This window comes from Suricata suricatta, chromosome 12 (genome assembly GCF_006229205.1).
Source record: "Suricata suricatta isolate VVHF042 chromosome 12, meerkat_22Aug2017_6uvM2_HiC, whole genome shotgun sequence".
Taxonomy (NCBI): domain Eukaryota; kingdom Metazoa; phylum Chordata; class Mammalia; order Carnivora; family Herpestidae; genus Suricata; species Suricata suricatta.
In genome coordinates, this window is record NC_043711.1 from 42,279,029 (window position 1) to 42,299,329 (window position 20,301).

At 36.7% G+C, this 20,301-nt stretch overlaps 1 protein-coding gene across 1 annotated transcript in view; it reads right to left on the minus strand.

The window, feature by feature from the left end:
• Positions 1 to 839: 839 nt before the first annotated feature.
• Positions 840 to 20,301, minus strand: part of CNTN6 (contactin 6) — a 288,847-nt gene continuing 269,385 nt past the window's right edge. The window contains exons 18-23 of the mRNA XM_029917072.1: positions 14,868 to 15,102; positions 14,640 to 14,755; positions 13,087 to 13,273; positions 3,129 to 3,241; positions 2,207 to 2,375; positions 840 to 1,354 (exon numbers count right to left, since the gene is read on the minus strand). Coding sequence (XP_029772932.1) covers positions 1,254 to 1,354; positions 2,207 to 2,375; positions 3,129 to 3,241; positions 13,087 to 13,273; positions 14,640 to 14,755; positions 14,868 to 15,102 — 921 coding nt within the window. The 3' untranslated portion in view covers positions 840 to 1,253. The remainder of the gene's footprint in view (positions 1,355 to 2,206; positions 2,376 to 3,128; positions 3,242 to 13,086; positions 13,274 to 14,639; positions 14,756 to 14,867; positions 15,103 to 20,301) is intronic.

The window sequence follows — 20,301 nt, forward strand, 5'->3', positions numbered from 1 at the left end:
CTGTGTGATTTGAGGGTTGTGAGGATAATTCAAATATTTTCAACATAATTAAGAGGTTATACCATGTGAAGAAAGCAAAACTAGGGTGATCGTTTCTCAACCCTAGCACCCCAGGACGTCAAGACTGATTGGCAAGGAGCTAGCACAAGCTGCCAGGAGGCCAAACTCCTCAAGGCTGTTTGTGAAGGAAATGGATGGCCACAGAGAATGGCATTGGCCCACTCATTAACCTTACCTTCACCCAAACTGCTTTGCAGGTCCAAGAAGTAGGACCACTGACTGAAAAAGGTTGACTTCACAGAAGAGCTAACCCACAAAAATCTTTATAAGTCTCTCTCTCTCTCTCTCTCTCTCTCTCTCTCTCTCTATATATATATATATATATATATATATATATATATATATATATATTTTTTTTTTAACCACAATGTCAAAAACCTGGTTAAATAATTGTTACCAGATTTATTTATTATATGAAAACAAGGCCACGTACATTGCTAACAATTTGTAATAATTACCTGAGAGTTGTTCACGTATTTTTTTCCTTAGACTTCAAAATTGATTAAAATATTAAATTTTGCTGTAAGAAATTGCCTATGATATACTAGACTTGTCAAATTGTTTTATATGGGTGTTTATTTCCCTTCTTTTCTTTTTCTTTACGATGAAGCACTTTCTCCTATCATTATTACTACTGGGCTTCCTAGAAAGGTGAATTGAAAAGAACATCATGTATATACATATATTACTGGGTACAAATATTTCCTGGCCTCACCTCATTCAGGTAAAAGCACATCACACTTTGGAATAGCTTACATTTTTAAAGAATCCCAACTATAAACAAATAATTACATTTTATTCCAAGTAGAGGAAACATTTTTAATACTGATGTAAATTACCTGGCACGTGTAAAAATATACATATTTTCTATAATAACTCAAATCTATTTCAAATTTATCATCAAGTGGAATTATCTTTACTTTCCATATAAGTCACTTAAAAGCCACAGAAGTCACAACTCCACAGACTATTTGACACTTTCTGAATATATGAAATCATGTGCGAACTTTAAAGTTCAAAAGAGTTTAAAACTGTTTTATTAATGTACCATAGGTATTTACAAGATCTTATTAATATACACTTTTTTCTTTCCAAACAAGTCTGTATTAATAATGGATTTTGTGATGGGGGCTGGAGAGCTTATTTACAGAATGATTTGCTTTCAAAAAACTCTCAAAGATTTATAGTTTTATTCATTGTATAAGTGGCTGAATTGCAATACAGTAAAAAATGATTAAAACTGACAGGAAATAGATGCTATGTTCTGTGACTGGAACTCCTCTGGAACTCAAACCTGCAAAATATAAAAATAAAACAAAACATCTTGAGAAAAAAATGCAATTGCTTGTTAGATTAATTTTCAAGACCCAAAGTGCGTATTATCATTTCTCTTCTAATAAAATGTTTTGATACAGCAGTTTCATTTACATTATATATAATTTTAGAAAGTGTCTTGAGTCCTCTGTCCTAGGATATCTGTTTTAAATGTAAAAATGAAAAAGGAAAATGCCTAAATTGACTAATTCTGATGGAAGGGAAGATTAGGATTTGCCAGCATGTGGTGCCTGATATTTCACTGAGGCACAACTTCAAGCAGTTGAATAAGTGATTCATCTGAAGCAAAAATAATAAACTTATCATGTGCTAAATCTGACTGATTGGTGTGACCTGCTTAAAACACTGTATGAGAGAATCTGAGACTTGGGACTCAGATCAGTATGCAGAACATGATTGATTAGTGATGCCTGCCATGGATGTGGGAATAGGGGTATAAGTACACATGTTTTGTATTTTCTGCCCCTGCTCCCAGAAGCCTGTGAGTACCCACAGAAACACGTCCTGATTTTTGTACTAAGAGAATTAATTACACACCAAGGACACACAGTTGTTGTGTTTTCCTTTTTTCCTTCTTGAGATTCAAATGAGGAAACATGACACTCTAATATGTATGCATGTTGCAAATTTGAGGGGTTATTTAAAGAAAGGTTGACTCATCACCTCTTGTTCACAACTGAAAATGGAAGTACAGACCTTTTATTTTTTCATGCAACATTCAAACAAGAATTGGAAAACTTCATGGAGCCTAGATTTCAGGCTGCAGCTGTCCAGATTCAAAATCTACAGCAGCGATGGCGATTCAACTTACTTGACATTTTTGGAATCCTAATTTCCTCACTGCTGCTTCCATCCCCACCATCACTAACTGTTCTTATTTCAATCAAGTAGTCTTCTTCAAAGGGAACCAGAAGCTCAGCCGATGTATTGTTTGTCTCCAAGATATGTGTTTTACTCTGCCTGTTTTGTCGGTACAGAATCTGAATAAAATAGTAAATCCAAGTTAAACAGATTTTTTTTAAGGTCTAGACGCTCTTATGGAACACTCTACAATATATCATTATAAATGGTGTCCTCATTGAATGGAAATATCCAGTCTATGCCTTTTCCGTAAATTTAGTCATTAAGAAAAAGGATTTTGTCTTTGGCCAATGCTTCTGAAATGAGAATAGATTCATCTCTATTAATTAAATAGCTTGAGGCTATTATCTTTGGAGCTTGCTGTGAAAAGTCACTGGTTAGTTTGGACCCATTTCACATGCTGGATATGTGCATTTGCCAGGAGATGATGTCCATTACCAGTGATGGAAATACTTCGCTCTAGGTATTTGGCAATACTCTTGTTAGATTCCTTTTATGTTGTTAAAGGCTTACATTCCCCCTGCAACCTAAAAGTTCTAGAAATTCTATTTGAATATATTCTTGGATTTCATTCTTATCTCACCTTACCACCCACACACAGCATCATCTTCTGATGGCAAGGGGGAGTCCCTTGAAAAGAAATTGTTGCATACTATAGCGTTTTATTCTTGTTGGGCCATGAAACAATTGCCCTCAGAATATAAAACTTTCCAAAGAAGAATTTGAAAGTTCCAATGCTAAGCATTTTTCAAACCGTTTTTAAAAATATTCCTGTATTTCCATATGTATAAATTTGTTTCTTATTTGGTTGTGACACTCTTGGTTCCTCAGTAATTTACTTGATAGTATTAATTGAAAAATGAAATACTCACCTTGTAGCCTAACACTTCAGACTCATTTTCCATGGTTTTTACATGTTCCCAGTTCAGGCATAATTTGGAGTTTGTCAGCTTCCAGGCAATATTAGCTGGTGGTTGGCTTGGAGCTTTAAAGAGATCATCAAAGATCCAAATGAATATTAACTCATGGTTACTGTATGGCCCATCAACATGAAAAGAGACAATAAGTCCTGAATGATTATCAGAGAAGAAGCAAAACTGTTTTCAGTGTCATTTGAAATATCATACTAATTCTAATCAGAATAAGCAAATTCATTTAAATCCTGGTCATTTGGGAATGTCTTCGTGATAAACTTATGAATTAATAACAGTTTGCTGCATGTCCAGTATTAATTTATTAATCATTGCTGTTGCGTTGGTTTACTTTACCAATATACAAACAGATGGAGTGCTCTGTTGCCTAGTGCTCCATGTCGTCATCAATCAATGAGCATGTCAAGCAAATTTAGGCTACAAACTTTTTATACATATCAACACAGAGTTGTTACTTCCTAGTAGGCTTTTCCTTTCTAATCTTGCATTAGTTAGGATTCTTTGACTTTAAGTAACACAATCATCTCAAGATATTATAAGCAAAATTGTAAGAGATTATGAAGGATACAGGGGAATCTCTTAGAACTCATGGCAACATGCAGTGGAGCTTTAAGAAGGACGAAATAAAATGTTAAAAAGCCAAGAAGTTCTGCTTTCCAGACTTGGGTTTGCTGCATGCTCATCTTGTTGTAGACGCTATAGATCTCTTTGTCATTCTTAGTGTATGTGGCAGAAATCATGACTGTTCTCCATATCTGACATTTGAAATCTACTCTGTTCAGAGATAGTCCATGCTAGAGGCCCTAGGAGAAAGACGATGATTGATTGCATTTGGCCATATCTATCATACTCGAATCAATTGTGGCTCAATACTAAGAAAAATGCATGTCATTGAATATAGAGCTGTTGGAAACCCAGAAAAGAGAGAATGATTGCAAATGGTGATCATCCCAAAGGTGTTTACTTCAAATCCAAAATGCAGTTTTTAGTTCCCAGAAATTAATGGTGTCTAGGAGAAAGGGGGTAAGTAGTAAGAAACAATGGTCTTAGAATCAGCCTTCCAAGGTAATGGATCTAGTTCATCTGGACAATTTTACATACAAGAAAACTAGAGTCCAGGTTGGTAGGCCAGTTATCCAAAAGCAAGCAGTTGAAAGGTGGCTGAGTCACATGAGAATCCTGTTCTCTTGATTTCTAAGCCCGTGTTCCTCCATGACATATTGCTTCTCAAAGATTTGAGTCCACATGATTAGTTTTGAGATTTAGGAAACTGGAGGAATTAAAAATAATTTAGCTGGAAAGCAGAGGCAAAGATAAAACTACCCAGCAAGATGTTTTTGGCATCTTATTTGAATTTGTGAGGCTGGATGAGCATAATATTTAACTCATTATAACACTGATGGAAATCATTTCTTTTGGAGCTTTGACTCAACTGCTATTTAATCTCTTATAAGTCACCAGAAGAGTCTCAGGGTGTCTGACATTGTATTATTCTACATTCTTGTTGTTGTAAACCCACAGGGACATCACTCTTGTCCACGTAGTTACTTACACCTCAGCTGAGATATGGCCAAGAAATAAAAGTTTCCCCCTTTGCTTCCAGTGGGGCTCAGTTTATATGTTATAATGGATTTGTTACACAGAATTATAGTTATTTTTGATTGTGTGTTTCTTTAAATTTATTGAGGGCACATGCCTTGTTCCACTCTATATTATCAACCACTGGCACAGGTGTTGGCACACAGAAGACATATAATTCATATATGTTGCATAAGTGACTATAATAAAGTAGCTAATGAAAAACCACTCCGAGTCCTGAGTGATTTTCTCAGGTTATATTGATTATGTACTGGGCTGTGGGCAGATCCATAGGTGACACAGTGTGGCCCATCCATTCATTATGCTTTCCTATAATTAAGGTCAACTGCCATGGACAAACTCAAGCAATTCCTATGATTTATAAGACAGATAGGCCAACTGGATTAACCATACCCTAGTACCTTTCTTGACGATATAGACCCAATCATAATTAAAGGTCTAAGAGTTTCGCGCTTACTAAGCACTCAATGCATGTTTGTCAATATGTTTTGTTCCTGAAGGACTAGAAAGCAACAATAATAGTTTTGTAACTATTCTTCCTCAACTATCCCAGGGTGCCTTTTCTAATCTTTTTCTCAGTTATAAAAGAGATAATATAAAAATTCTCAGAAGATACCATAGTTTTAATATCTAGTATGCTCTTGTGGCACATTTCTTTTATCTCTGTTCTTTAAAATGAAGCACTAACATTAACGACATCATAGAATCAATACAGGGAAAATATAAATTTGCTCCTTTGATGTCATTGGTTGTGATGGACTCTGAAGTTTTCATCTATTTTTGTGTCTGTTTTGTAGTTTATTCAGAGAAAAAGTACTGTTTTTAACACTACAAATCCACTGGCGAAGCTCCAGGCTGGGAGACAGAACTGACTTCTACCAACTATGTGGACAAGGAGTTTATGACTATGGCAATGACACCAAAATGGTAGCATTTGTTTCTTCATCTACTGAAGCATAAGTAAAGTATTCTATGGACATAAAATGAGAAAAGTTCTAACCAGGAATGACTTCTTGGTGTGAATGGCCAATGGCACAGATCACTTAGAATGCTTTGCTGTCTTGCTATCTAGGAGGTGGAAAGAACTGGGCTTTAAAGTCAGGAAGATATGAATCTGTACCCAGTCTCTTCCAAGAGACCTGGTTTTTCCATCTTTGGAATGAGTAAAAAATCTGGTTTATAAGATTTTTAGCTTATATGCCATAAATATGAAATGTTCAGCACTTGGTTAGTGGTACATGTTAAAAAGTTTAGTAACTGCTAATAGTTTTTCCTAAGAGTAACAGTTCTCCATTCTGATCTCATGGCAAAATCAATTTTTTCAATTGTGTTCAAAGTGTTTTTAGTAATAATTCCAAAGTGTGCAAATAATCCACTTCTTAAATATAATTAGGGTAAATTTAACATTCTCCTTTAATAATATTGCTCTTACTTGGGTTCTTTGGAAGCTATATTAAAGACAGGGGTGCCTGGGTGGCTGAGTTAGTTAAGCATCTGACTTTTGATTTTTGGCTCAGGTTATGATCTTGTAGCTCGTGGGTTTGAGCCCTACATCGGGCTCCATGATGGCAGTTCAGGGCCTACTTGGGATTCTCTCTCCTCCTCTTATGCTCTCTCTCTCTTTCAAAATAAATAAACAAAGCTTAAATATTTTAAGAAAATCTTTTATTAAAAAACAGATAAAGTGGTAGAGTTTTAGCTAATTATCTGGGAAATTCTCTCTTTCTTGTCTTTGTCCATGAGGATGACTCCAATGCCAATGCCTTTTGTCTAGTATTTAAATGAAGTTTCTGAAAGTTGCTTTAGAAAGTTACTTAATACAAACACTATTAACAGTTCTGGTTTCATGTGCTTAATGTATGTAATTAAACTGGATTTCAAATATCTATGATGACATTTAAATTTCCATTATCTTGAAAATCTAAAACACTGTCACATGGATCATATAGAACACATGCCATGGATATTTGTACCAAGTTCATCAATGGTAAACTCAACAAAACAAGTACTTTTCTAATTTTTAAAAGCTTTCCAGGCAATTTTCAAAGACCAAATCATTTTCTATTAATCAAATGATGGAGCAATATTAAACTAGCCCTCTACAGCACTAATGGCTTCCTTGTGATCAATTTTTCTGTAGATGGCATTTATATTCAACTGTAGTTCACACTGTGAACTCAATTCAAAAACAACTTCTTTTGTTACACTTCTAAGTAACAGCATGGGGTTGACATTTGGGCAAGAGAGAAAGAACATAAGTCAAGATGAAATAAAAGCTTAATGCTTCCTTTATGTCTAAATATGGATTGATTGCAAATTTACAGCAAGAAAAATCCAGTATGGAGTACTAGTCAGTCAATGACAGGGGCCAAATTGAACCAACATTTGCAAACACTTTGTGTTGCTGTGTCTGAATGTTTCTTTCTATGTAAGCAGTAGAGTTTTTTTTCTTTTCTTTTCTTCTTGAAATGGATGTAAATATTTTTCTTCCCTTGATTGTAATCTAAATTCCATTTAAATGATACCTGTGTGGATCACAATATATTTGCAATGCTCCTCAGTTTTTTTTTAGAAATAGATCATTTTTCACTAAGCTATGATTCTTGTTAAATCACTAATATTTACTCGAAAAAACCCAAAAAGGCCATCATCATCATCACCAATAACAATATTAGCAAAGACTTCAAAAGCTTTGCAGATGCTCTTCTTTTTATTTGGAGATCACTTTGTCCACTAGCTCTTTTTTATGTTTCATGCTATATCAAAAAAATACCCTTCACCACATAGGTCATCCTTTTTATTTATATCTCAGCCTCTATTTTCTTTGTACTATTTTTCATAATTAATGATCATTTAATTTTTTATTTTGCTTTGTTTTCTTTCAGGTTGTCTCTCCACTAAAAGTGAAAATTGCCTTAAGGCAGAGATTTTGGCTGTTTTAATCTCCATCAGCCACCTAATCCAATGCATAGCTCATATGAAGTACTATTTTTCTTGAGTGATTGACTGAATCATCATGCTTCCAAAAAAAGGCTCTGCCTTCTGTTTAGCTTGCCCAATCAGAATAGGCAGAGATTTTGGTAAATGTGAGCTTTGCTTTCTGAGAATTTACAATGGATGATCAAGTATCAGACTGAAAATCTAGACAGTGACAGTAGGAATGTGTGATGGATGCAGAATTTTTGCTGTCACCACTATTCTGAGGTAATCTTAATGTCATCTCAAGGACATGGAAAATCAAAGTTAGATCCAGGGAGAGTATTTGGAATCAGAGCTATCTTCAATGTTTCATTAAAACCATTCCTCATCTTTGCTTTGGTTGTCCTTTCATGACCCTCGAAGAAAATTTCTGCAATGATTTATAAAGAGAAAGACAGTAGAAAGTATTTTCCTGCTTTAAGAAATGCACAGAAAGTGAAATCACCACTACAGAAGAAGTACAGTAATATGTTATGATGCACTGAGCTTTTGCTATATAGCAGCCTCTGGGGCACCCTGGTGTACATAAAATCCTTTAGTTCTCAGAGAAAACTGGAGGAAGTCTCATCTGTTTTTCCAATGAGAAAATGGGTTCTGAGTTATCAGGAAATCAGACCTGTCAGACACGTAGTACATGGTGGAGCTGGGACTCATAGCCAAACTTCTTTCACTCAGGAATCCTTTTCGCTTTCCAATACTCTCTTACAATGGGCCAACGTAGTGGAATGCCCAGAAAAATTGCAAATACATTAAAAGGAAAAATAAGGGAAACTGACAAATCAATAGCAAAGATATTTGACTGTTGACAGGCATGGCAGGGGCATTGAGAGAATACAGGAAGTTAGATAAGTGAATGTTACGTTGTAGAAGATCAAGAATTCTAGTGTTACCAGGACTAGCTAGATGAGGATTCAAAGGGAGTTTGGGACACATGATGAAAGATCCTCTCAGCCTTTGTTCTGTGGAATAGAGGAGACAATAAAATTTTGGAAGGAGAACATGGCAAGATTCCATTATAGGAAGAAAGATCTAAAGACCATTTGAGGTTTAGACTGAAGATTTGAGAGTCTGGGAAGAAAGAAACTATTTAGATGGTTAGAGAAGATTACAAATTAGCACAGTGTTCATGGGATGAAGATACTCAGAGAATTTATCATGTTCATTGCATTTCAGTCTAATGGATGCCAAAACAACCTTACTAGGCATATGTCTTCTCATCTAGGAATTAAAATATGAAATTCCTTGATTTGTTACAATAATTGAGATAACATGTGGAAAATTAACACAGGACTTAGGATACAGACATATTTAGTATTTTAAAACTGTGGTCAACAGAATAAGGCCCCTTCCCTCAAGCATCTCCATATCCTTATCCCCACAATTTGTGGGATTAGTATTTAAAAAATTTTTTTGTATTTATTTATTTTTGACAGAGAGAGCAAGAGACAGAGATAGAACATGAGAGGGGGAGGGAGGGAGGAAGAGAGAGAGAGAGAGAGAGAGAGAGAGAGACAAAGAGAGAGAGAGAGACAAAGAGAGAGAGAGAGAGACAAAGAGAGAGAGAGAGAGAGAGAGAGACAGAATTCTAAGCAGGCTCCAGGCTCAGCACAGAGCCTGATGCACGGGCTCAAACTCATGAACCACAAGATCATGACCTGAGCTGAAGTCAGATACTTAAGCAACTGAGCAACCCAGGTGCCCCAACGGATTAGTATTTTTAAGTTTCCTCTTCTTTCCTGACTAACCCAAACAAATAGAAACCCTTGCAATTCCTAATTTTTAAATGTTTATTTTTGAGAGAGAGAGAGAGAGAGAGAGAGAGAGAGAGAGAGAGAGAAAGAGAGCGAGTGAGCGAGCATGAATGGGGAAGGGGCAGAGAGAGAGGGAGATGGAGGTTCTAAAGCAGGCTCTGCACTGACACCAGCAAGTTGGATGTGGTGCCGGAACTCATGAACCCCATGAGATCATGATCTGAGCTGAAGTTGGATGCTCAACCAGCTGAGCCACCCAGTCACTCTCTAATTTTTTCTATATATAAAAAAAGGACTGCACAGGTGTGGTTAAATTAAGTATCTTTTGATAGGAAGCAATCCTGGATCTTCCAGGTGGGGGGAGTATAATCCTTATGAGGGAAAGATGGAAGCAGGAGTGCAGAGTCAGAGGAGATGCAATGACAGAAGCAGAGGGTGAGAGTCACAGGGAGATTTGAAGATAATAATCTCCTGGCCTCCAAGCTACAGGAAGGGGTCACAGCTAAGGAGTACAGATGGTCTCTAGAAACCAGAAAACACAAAGAAACAAATGTTCTTCTAGAGACTCCATAGCTTATGCCTACACCTTGATTTCCAACTATTAAACCTCATTTCTGACTTCTGACCTCTACAAAGGTATGGAAATAAATTTGTCTTGTTTTGAACCACTAAGTAGTAGAAATATGAATAGTAGTAGGAATTGAAAAAATTTTCTATTCTATTTTCACAATGACATGATACAGAATGCTACAGAATAAAATTAGAGGTTTAATTGGTATTCAAATATAATGAGTTGGAGACGTGTAGAACTTCTTATTTTCAAGTCCTTTTGGATGTGTCACTGAAGCACACAGACTGGTGAACGTCAAATTTAAGAAATATTTGGACAAAATTGCCATAAGGAAATTAGGAATTATAATAGTTTTTATGTGTTCAGTTTAATCGAGAAAAAATATGAATGCATAAAAATACTAAACTTCACTTAAAATTTTCTGAATCTCATCTCACTTTTCTCTCAGCAGAACTATTCTAATGTTACATCTTGGGGGGATTGCTTCTTGTTAATCAAACTGTTTTCAAAGGATATTTTCCATACTCTTTGATGACGATGAGCATGTGCTAACACTCAGACAATCCACCAATGATCATCCTGGCATTTAATCCAAATTTCAATTAAGGACACTGAAGTTTCAAGTACTTGAAGTAGGTCAACTGAACAAACCTGAGATCACCATGTCAAAAATGAGTTTTCTACTTAAACACATAGAATAAGTTAGCATAAACTAACGCATGGTTGATTTGAGTTGTATGGACAATCAAACTGGCAAATTCAGGTTGCAGAAAAATAAGTTATTTTTAAACCTTTGTAAAAGTTCAGGTCCCAGTCCACCTTAAACTGGTACATAGGAATACAGGTGATATGAGCCAACCTAAGCATTGCCTCAAGAACTGCACTATCGCGTCTGTCCACTTACGATGATATAAATCTGTGAGGTTTTTAAAATACTATCTTTCCACATTTCAAACCACCCTTCATATGGCCTGAGATAGGAACTGAATTACGCAGAGGAGTTTCTTTGTGTTTGGCACTTCTAAATCAGCTAGGAGCAAATGCCTGGAAAATCTTGAAACCACGGGAAATTTCCATCCAGATTTGAAAATTAGCTTAAAAAGGTTAGACTCCAGAAGGACTCCAGAAGCAAATCGTTCATATGGATATATGGAAATGGCTTCACTAATTTGGTCAACATGGGATAAAACAGGAACAGAAGGGGAACCACATTTCCAGTTAGTCATTTCTTGAGGATTCCTCATGACCCAGTATTTCTCAAACTGGGTGGACTGGAAGAGAGCCAGTTTAAGAATTACTGGTCCCGCTCACCTCTCGGAACGGACTGACCCCCAGAGGCTGTGTACTCATCTCTCTGTTTCTTCTTTAGCATTTCACACCACTTTGTAGGGTGGTAATCAGCACCTCATTGGTGCCTCACCAATGATTTGGGAAAGGGGTGAAGGCAGAGAGAATTTCCACTTAGCAGATAAGACAATTGAAGCAGAAAAGTGGAATGCCTTGTCCTGTTTCAGGTCATGAATCAGTGATGTATCCAGAATTAGAACACAGGTCTTTGGCTACTTGCCTGGTGATGTAGACCTAAATGGATCATATATTCTATAATCAAAGGTTTAATAACAGATGACTTCTAAGTTCCTTTTGGATAGGACACATATATGTGTATGGGAAAAAAACATTATATCACTTGATTTTCAAACTATATTCAGCCACCTGTTCTTTTTCAATACACAGGAGAGAAAAGAATACTGCATTTAAAAGCAAGCAATCCTTTTCCTCGGTATCCATATCTTAGTCTTCAAAATTCAACAACTATATTTGAAGTATATAATGTTTGAACTGTTTCTCAAAATTCAGCAACTATATTTGAATCCTCTTTTTATCAGGATTCAGAGACCAAAGAATATGCTTTTAAAAGGCTGTGAGCAGAAATAATTTGTGTTCATCTATAACAGGTAAGGAACATACAAATATTATACAGTCATAAAAAGGACATATGGCAGCTATTACTACATCATCTTTGATCGCTGTGCCTCATATTATAGAATACTTGTGTACTACCAGACTCACTCATAGAACATAGACTCCCATAGAACAACAATCAACTACTCATCCTTTATTCAGTAGGCCTTGCCTATGTGAAAGACAGCTGGTGGACTATTAAGGGAGTTAAAAAGAAGCAGAAGAGTTAATTCTTAAATCTGAAGGACATCTAAGTACACTGCAGTGATAAGCTATTCTAAAAAGAAAGAGCTAGACATCTGGCAGCGCTAGGAACACATCAGAGTACAGTCTAATTCTCAAATGATAAACAAGACAAAACAGAAACAAAAAAACCCATTTACTAAGCATTTACTAAAGTATGTACTAGATAGTCTTTAGGTCTTTCACTTTGAAGAAAGTCTGGTGAGAAAATAGGTACTATTATTCACACATTTTCCAGGTGAGGATATTGAGTTTCTGCAAGATTAAATAACTAGTCAATAATCCAAGAATGAGAGGCCAGTTTTTTTAAAAATGTTTATTAATTTTTTGAGAGAGACAGACCATGGGTGGGGGAGGAGCAGAGAGAGAGGTAGACACAGAATCTGAAGCAGGCTCCAGGCTCTGAGCTGTCTCAAACTAATGAGCCACAAGAATATGACCTGAGCCTAAGTCGGACACTCAATCGCCTGAGCCACCTAGGAAACCCAAGAGGTCAGGTTTTGAATTCAGGTTAGGGGAAGGCATCAGAGTCTATGTTTTTAAACAGTACACTCTCCTGTCTTTCATCTATATACTCATAATATTTTCTCTTTTGGAATTCCAAAAGGACCAAAATGGTTTCTTTTGATTGTTACCGGAAGGTTTCAACAATTATCCATATTTGAAGGACAAACTCACCAAACAAAGCCCGAGGTAAAATAATGAGGTGGGAGGAATGAAATAGAGATTGAACAAAGGAACATGTTTCTATTTATAGATGAATGTTGGTCCCTGCAGTGGGATGCATACTTACGAGACTTTTTGGTGGTAACATTGACGGGAGGGCTTGAGGGCCCTGCCCCTGCAGTGTTGTAAGCTCTCACAGAAGCAAAGTAGATGGTATTAGCTTTCAGCCCTGTGATGTTTTTGGTTGTGACATTTCCACTGACTCTAATTTTCCCAATCATGGATTCTTTGGAGTCATCTGTCCAGTATAATACCTGATCATTAAAAACAAAGAACAAGCAATTCAGTATTTCCCAGCAACTATCAACCATGGTAGGGTATGGGAAGAAATCAGAGCAAAATTGAAGAATATTTTCTAATTACAATGGTTATACAACAAAAGCAAAATAATCGATGTCTAAGATTTGTAGGGAGGAAATTAAAAAAATAAAAATTCACAATGGAAATTAGAAGTTCTAGAGTTGTTTTTTTTTTTAGGTTTTTAGGTTGCTGAAATAAAATATTGCATGACATATCTAAAGGTTACCAGATTTAACAAAGGGTATTTAATATCTTGGACCAAAGCAAGATTTATACCAGCAGTAAAGGACTTCACTTATGTTTTAATATTTCCTCCAGAGTTCTTTGAGTGACAGGTTAATTAATTATTCAACTTATATCAGGCTCTTCCTATACATTAGCCCTGATTTATGCACATTGAAAAAGACAAAAGAGAATAAAGCTTGGTGCCTGCCTTTGAGTCCCTTATAGTCTATTTGAGAGGCTAGAATATATAAGCAAACGAAAAGCAGGGGAGGCATTCCAAATAATTGATATTGGAAAAAAATGCTCTGGGAATTTGAAGAATTCCAACATCAGAAGAGTCAGAAGAGTCAGAAGAGGAAACTAGAGATAAGCTTTCATAAATAAGTTGGATTCAGAAAAGAGGTAAGGCATTCCAGGATTAGAGTAAAAGAGAGAACTATCATATGAATAGAACTTTCTGTTCGAACCAGAAACTGCATTAAAAACAAAAAACAAAAACAGTGTTAGGAGCAACTAAGGAAGTTTAGAATTATACTTTTCTTGTAACTCCAAAATAAAATAAATGTGTATCCATTTGGGGAATACTGGATTTGCAAGTTAAAGAATAATAAATAATAAATAATAAATAATTGTTTAACTTTGTGAGAACTAAGGCTCATAAATGTGATCTACCTCATTCAGTACAGACTATAAAAGGACAGTTTAAGGAATCTAGGGTTTTTTTCTTATCATGTAATCGCCTTTTCCAAGATGACTATATCTATTTAAGTCATGCTCCAATTCAAAGGCAGCGTTTTCTGTGAAATTCTTCTAAGATTCAAGATCATTGAGGATTAGACATTTATTATTCCCCCAAGGAACAAATATGATGGAGATTTGAAGATATAAATGAGATAATCACCTGGCCACCTTAAAAATGGCTACCATTTGTTAATTTGCCTAAGGTCCCCTACAAAGATCTCTTCTGCTCACTCCACTCCACACCTATAGACATACACTATTATATGCTAAGAACTAGGTTAGAAATACTGAACAAGAATTGTGTGGTTGGCTGGCATAATCACAAGCAGAAGTGAAATTTTTAATGTGGATTACCTCATAGCCCAGCACTCTTCCAGTGTTTCTGTTCCAGGCAATAGCATTCCATGAAACCTCCATTTCAGAAGCAGAAAAACTCTGGACAGAAGTTCCTCTTGGGGCCAGTTGAGGTTCTATCATTCAAAAACAGACACAATCATCTTCAGTAGAGTGGCTCATGGAAAATGAATACAAAATATGAATACGTTCCCAAGTCTGACCATTCCAGGGCTGACCACAACTTACCATCTTCCCCAGAGTAGACAATAGACACGGTACTCAGAGATCCTTCTCCTTCATTATTATATACCCCCACTTTGACTTCAAAGGGAGAGAGGGGGGTGATGCTTTCATTTCTGTAAACAAACCTTGATGATTCCACGGACGGTACTCTTTCCTTGGTCCAGGCTGTTGAGCCCACTGGCCGCAACATGATGATGTATCCAAATTCCTCCCCATTCTGTAGTTCTTCTGGAATTGACTTGGGCAGAAGTGATCAAGCACTGAGTATTTACAAAAATATTTTATACAGCTATTATAATTTTTATTGATTAATTGGCATTTCTTTTGTGTAGACAAACATGGATATTAACCATGTTTAACGAAACATTGAAAAAAATAATAATACTTTTATTTGAAACACCAAGTAGAAAAATGATCCCAATTAAAGATATTCAGATAAATAAATGAAAAATTTAAATGGAAATGTAAAACAGGTTTTACATGTTTATATCTCTTTCCATGATTATTCATTGAGTTGCAATAATGAAATGTAATAAAAATAGTTTAGAAGATTGTGAAATTTTATAAGTTAAAACATAATTTGGATATGAATTCTTAAACTCAGCACAAAATTAACTTATTAACTATTTCAATGCTAGCTATGTTTTCCTTTCATAAAATTTTCAACAAATTCTTGTAAGATACAGATAATATCAGTATTATGTAATAATATTTGCTTTAAGACTTATGAGTATAACTCAAACAAAAAAGCATAAAAGACCTCCTAGTATTTTTAAAACATACATCTTCATTAGTAGTGATATCAGTGTGCACTTTTCCAGACAATTTTAAAAAAATAAAGCAAAAACAATGTGCTTATTCCCAGTGACCCAAATTCTGTAAAACTCATTAAAAACCCAAACTTATTAAAATTATAAAATAAAAATAGATATAAGTTCCCAAGAACTCTACAAATATTACACATTATAAATAATCACATAAAATAAACACAAAAAATAAATTGATGCTTGAATTTAGATAGATATTCCATCTGTTTAAAACAAGGTTGTATTTAAAAAAATCTATGAAAATGTAGGCTTCTTTTTAAGAAAAATATCTTTCTCTTCTTTTCAAAATATTTTAATACACTATTACAGGCATACCTGATAGGACATTAATTCTTGAGTCCCACATGCCTATATGTCCTTTTCTGGGGTCTCCCTTACCCATACATTTCTGCTCATTGTATCAAATTGTCTCAAGACCTGGACCACATCTAATTAGGCAGCGGTGGGCACCAGAATCAATGGTGCCATCTTAAACACTATGAGGTGCCAAATCTTTGTGTTCTGTTGTGACTGGCAGACCCCATCGATTCTTCTCCCCTACAGAGTTCAAATATGAAACACAGGTGGGGGCAATACTTGATAAACTTAGAGGAGGCAAGCAGTATAAAATACACAATGAATTTAGTAGGGAAAATGAAGCAGTAGAAGCTAGGAGGAAATGGCAGCTATAAATCACATGGAGACAGAATGTAGCTGTTAGTGAAATAGGAAGTTGTAAGTAAAGGAAACGGAAAGAAGTGAGCGCAAGCAGGAGGGACTATTGGAGCGGGAGCTGGACCACCAGAGTAGCTGGCAGCAGACTAGAGCTACTGGGCTCTGAACAGTGATAAACGATGTTTCAGTTCTTCATTTGACCTGCCTGCTTGGTTAGTGAGACTTTTTTCCATCTTCATTACCTCCCACGTAGCTTTAAAATAAATCCCCATTAACTGAGACGACCTGAGCTGAGCTCTGTTTCTTGCCGTGTGGAACAGTCTAACAAATACAGAAAGTGAAAGGAGGAAGAAAAAAATACAGCTCCTAAAATCTGGAGAAGGAAATGTTTCCTTATATTAACACTTTCACAGGGAGATCAGAATTAAAACAGTTAATTTTTAGTGGCATGGAAAAGATTTATGAGACCTTAAGCTACTTGCTAAAGCATTAGATTTGTTTTTGATGCTCCTCTGAACTTAAATGTAATCAAGATGTTTAGCTCAGCTGAGAAAGTGAGGGACTTTAATTTTTGTTAGTCAAGAAAATTAGTGTTTCTCATGATGTTCCCTCAAGAAAGATCTGAGTCTAACATACATAGTTTAGAAGGCAGGGAGGAAGATACTTATTTAGAATCTTCATTTTGCTCTTCCCATTTGGGCAGGGGAAAAAGAGCTGCTTAAGATGGTCAGGACACAAGTTTCCTTCTTGAAGGAAAGCAAGTTTTCAGTAGAATAAAGAAATTCAGATATCCTTCTGGTAGTAAAATCGATTAAATTTGGTAAAGACTAAGAAAAGAATCCTTATTTACAAAAAAGAATTTTTAATGTTTATTTTTGAGAAAGAAAAAGAGACAGAATGCTAGTGGGGCAGGGGCAGAGAGAGAGGGAGACACAGCATCTGAAGCAGGCCTCTGGCTCCAAGCTGGCAGCACAGAGCCTGGCACGGGGCTCGAACTCACGAACTGCGAGATCACGACCTGAGCTGAAGGTGGATACTTCACCGACTGAGCCACCCAGGGGCCCCTAGAATGTAGTCTTTAGTATAGATCAAACAGCAAACTGGCCTACGAGCCAAATCCAGTCTGCAGCCTGGTTTTGAAAATAATAAATACAGTCACAACTGTTCATTTCTATGTGATCTATGGATCCTTTCAATGATGATGGCGGGCTGGGAAGTTGTGAGAGACCATGTATAGTCCACAAGGTAGAAGCATTTTCCTGACTAACCCTTTACAAAAAATGTATGCATATATATACAATATACATATGTATAATATATTATATTTATCAACTCCCAGTATAGGTGTTTATCTCTTACGCCACAGGACTTTACCACATATTCCCAATTTTGTAGTCCTATTTCATATGACATATTTACCACAAGTATCTCAAACTTGAGCATATCTGGGAGTAGAACGTATGGTAAGATGTGATTAAAGATACCTTTAAAAAAGGAACTGGCAGTTACTACATTCCAAAAGTTACATATCATGTCTGGGTTGCTGGAAACAAAACAAAGCACAACAAATAAACAAACACAAGATACACATTACTGTGAAAACACAAGGAGAATGTCTATGTCAGGGATATTATACCATCATGTACTTAGGTGAGCAGCAGTCTGGGATGACCAGTAAAGCTGTCACTTATAAACCACAGTGGGTTCTGCCTGAATTTAGAATGGTCGTTGGATGTGCTTTAGTTTTGAAAGTCAGTCAGGTACTATTCCATCTACCACAGCGGTGACTTTGGTCTGGAAGGGTCTATACTCCCAATTTCTTTTTTTAAAACAGAGTTCAAAGAAGATAGTGGGGTACCTTTCCTGACCTTTTGCCATGCTGGATTAAGACTGTCCTGTCCTGTGGACCTCTGAGCATTCAGACCTTTTTAAAATTTATTTTTGTACCCTCCACCTCCCTGCTTGGAACAGAGTTTCAACATTCATTTGTGTTCACTGAATTGAAAGAGTTGCTAAATGCCTTCTTGGGGCTTTAACTAATGTATGTGTTGCCTTCTAAATATACATAACCTATTCCTTAAGGAAATTTGGGCATCAGAAGAATTTGGCTCAGTAGCTGAATATACATGATGCCAAATCTGAATGATAAATGGGAAACTACGTTCATTAATGCAGTTTCTGAAATATCTATATATCTGATACCTCCAGAAAAAACACACAGAGGAAATAACTTCGACTTAATATTTTCTTTTTTTGATACACAGAGAGAGACAGAGCATGAGAGGGAGAGGGGCAGAGAGAGAAGGAGACACAGAACCGGAAGCAGGCTCCAGGCTCTGAGCTAGCTGTCAGCACAGAGCCCGACACGGGGTCGAATCCATGAAAGCGAGATCTGACCTGAGCCAAAGTCAGAGGCTTAACCAACTGAGCCACCCGGGCACCCCTGACTTAATATTTTTTTAAAAACATAGAGGCCAGCAAATGTTTTCTGTAGAAGGCCAGATAGTAACTATTTTCAGCAATGGGAGACATATGGGCTCTTGCAACAGCATGAAAGCAACAACACATTCCAGCTGAGAGGATGGGAATGGCCAAGGGGAATCTGTGTACAGAAACAGGGAGCAGGCATCTAACTATAGGTGATGGTTTGAGGAAACATGCTTTAAAGAACAAAGACATTATAAATCATGGAAAGATTTTTTTTTCTTGTAACTGACACTCTATTTAAGAATAGTATACACAGGGGGTGCTTCCATGGTTCAGTGGGTTAAGCTTCCAACTCTTGGTTTCAGCTCAAGTCATGATCTCACAATTTGAGTTCGAGCCCCACATCAGGCTCTGGGCTGATAGTGCAGAGTCTGCCTAGGATTCTCTCTCTCTCTCCCTCTTTCTCTGCCCCTCCTCTGCTCACTCACTCTCTCAAAATGAATAAACAAACAGAAAATAATTGAAAAAAAGAGAATAGTATACATAGGATTTCCAATTCGTCTCAAATATCGAATGTGCAAAAACATTTACCAACCTTTAGTAATTTCTGACCTTAGAGGAGAAAAATAATGCATGAGGTTAGGCAAAACTCCCTGTACACTATGATGAAATGCTTATTTGGCCTTCAAAGAACACTGAACACCAAATAACCTACTTACCATTACTCAAAATCAAATGTCTGATAGGCTCACTTGGGAGTCAATGTCTTTGTGGGAAATGAGTTTGGAGAACAGGAATAGTTTGATTAAGCTACTGCTTAAGGCAGATACACAGGGACTCATGCCTATCCTGAACCATGGCATCATGTATGGATAAATGGAGTTCTGATACAGGGCAAAGTAAAAGAGCATGGAGCAAGAGCTCTGTGTTCAAATGCTGCACTGCCCAACACCCATATCACATTTCCTGTTTTTTCTTAGTGTTAATTAATTAATTTTGAGAGAGAGAGAAAGAGAACAGAAGAAGGACAGAAAAAGAGAGAGGGAGAGAGAGAGAATCCTAAGCAGGCTTCATGCCATCAGTGCAGAGCCTGGGGTAGGGCTCGAACCTATGAACTGTTGAGATCATGATCTGAGCTGAAATCAAGAGGCGGACGCTTAACCAACTGAGCCACCCAGTTGTCTCTACCCATTTCCCATTTCTAAGCATCGGTGTTCTTATCTGAAGGTGGCATTACCCACCTCGTAGCCTTGCCGTGAGGACTGAATGGCATGATGCCCAGTGCAGCACAGAAGTCCTGTACGTACGTTCTCTACAAGTGTTGTCCCCTCTCCCTCCAGTCTCTGAGAGTGTCTTCTCTCTCAGGACATATCCACCCCTCCAATGGGCCCTCAGGCAGCCATACCACCTTCCAGGCACTGTGCTGGGCTCACACTGTGTACATGAAACTACATGTTCAGAAGAAGGGATGACTTTTAGAGGAGCTACAGCTGGCTTCTGCCTCTGCCATTTACAACTCTGAGAAAACA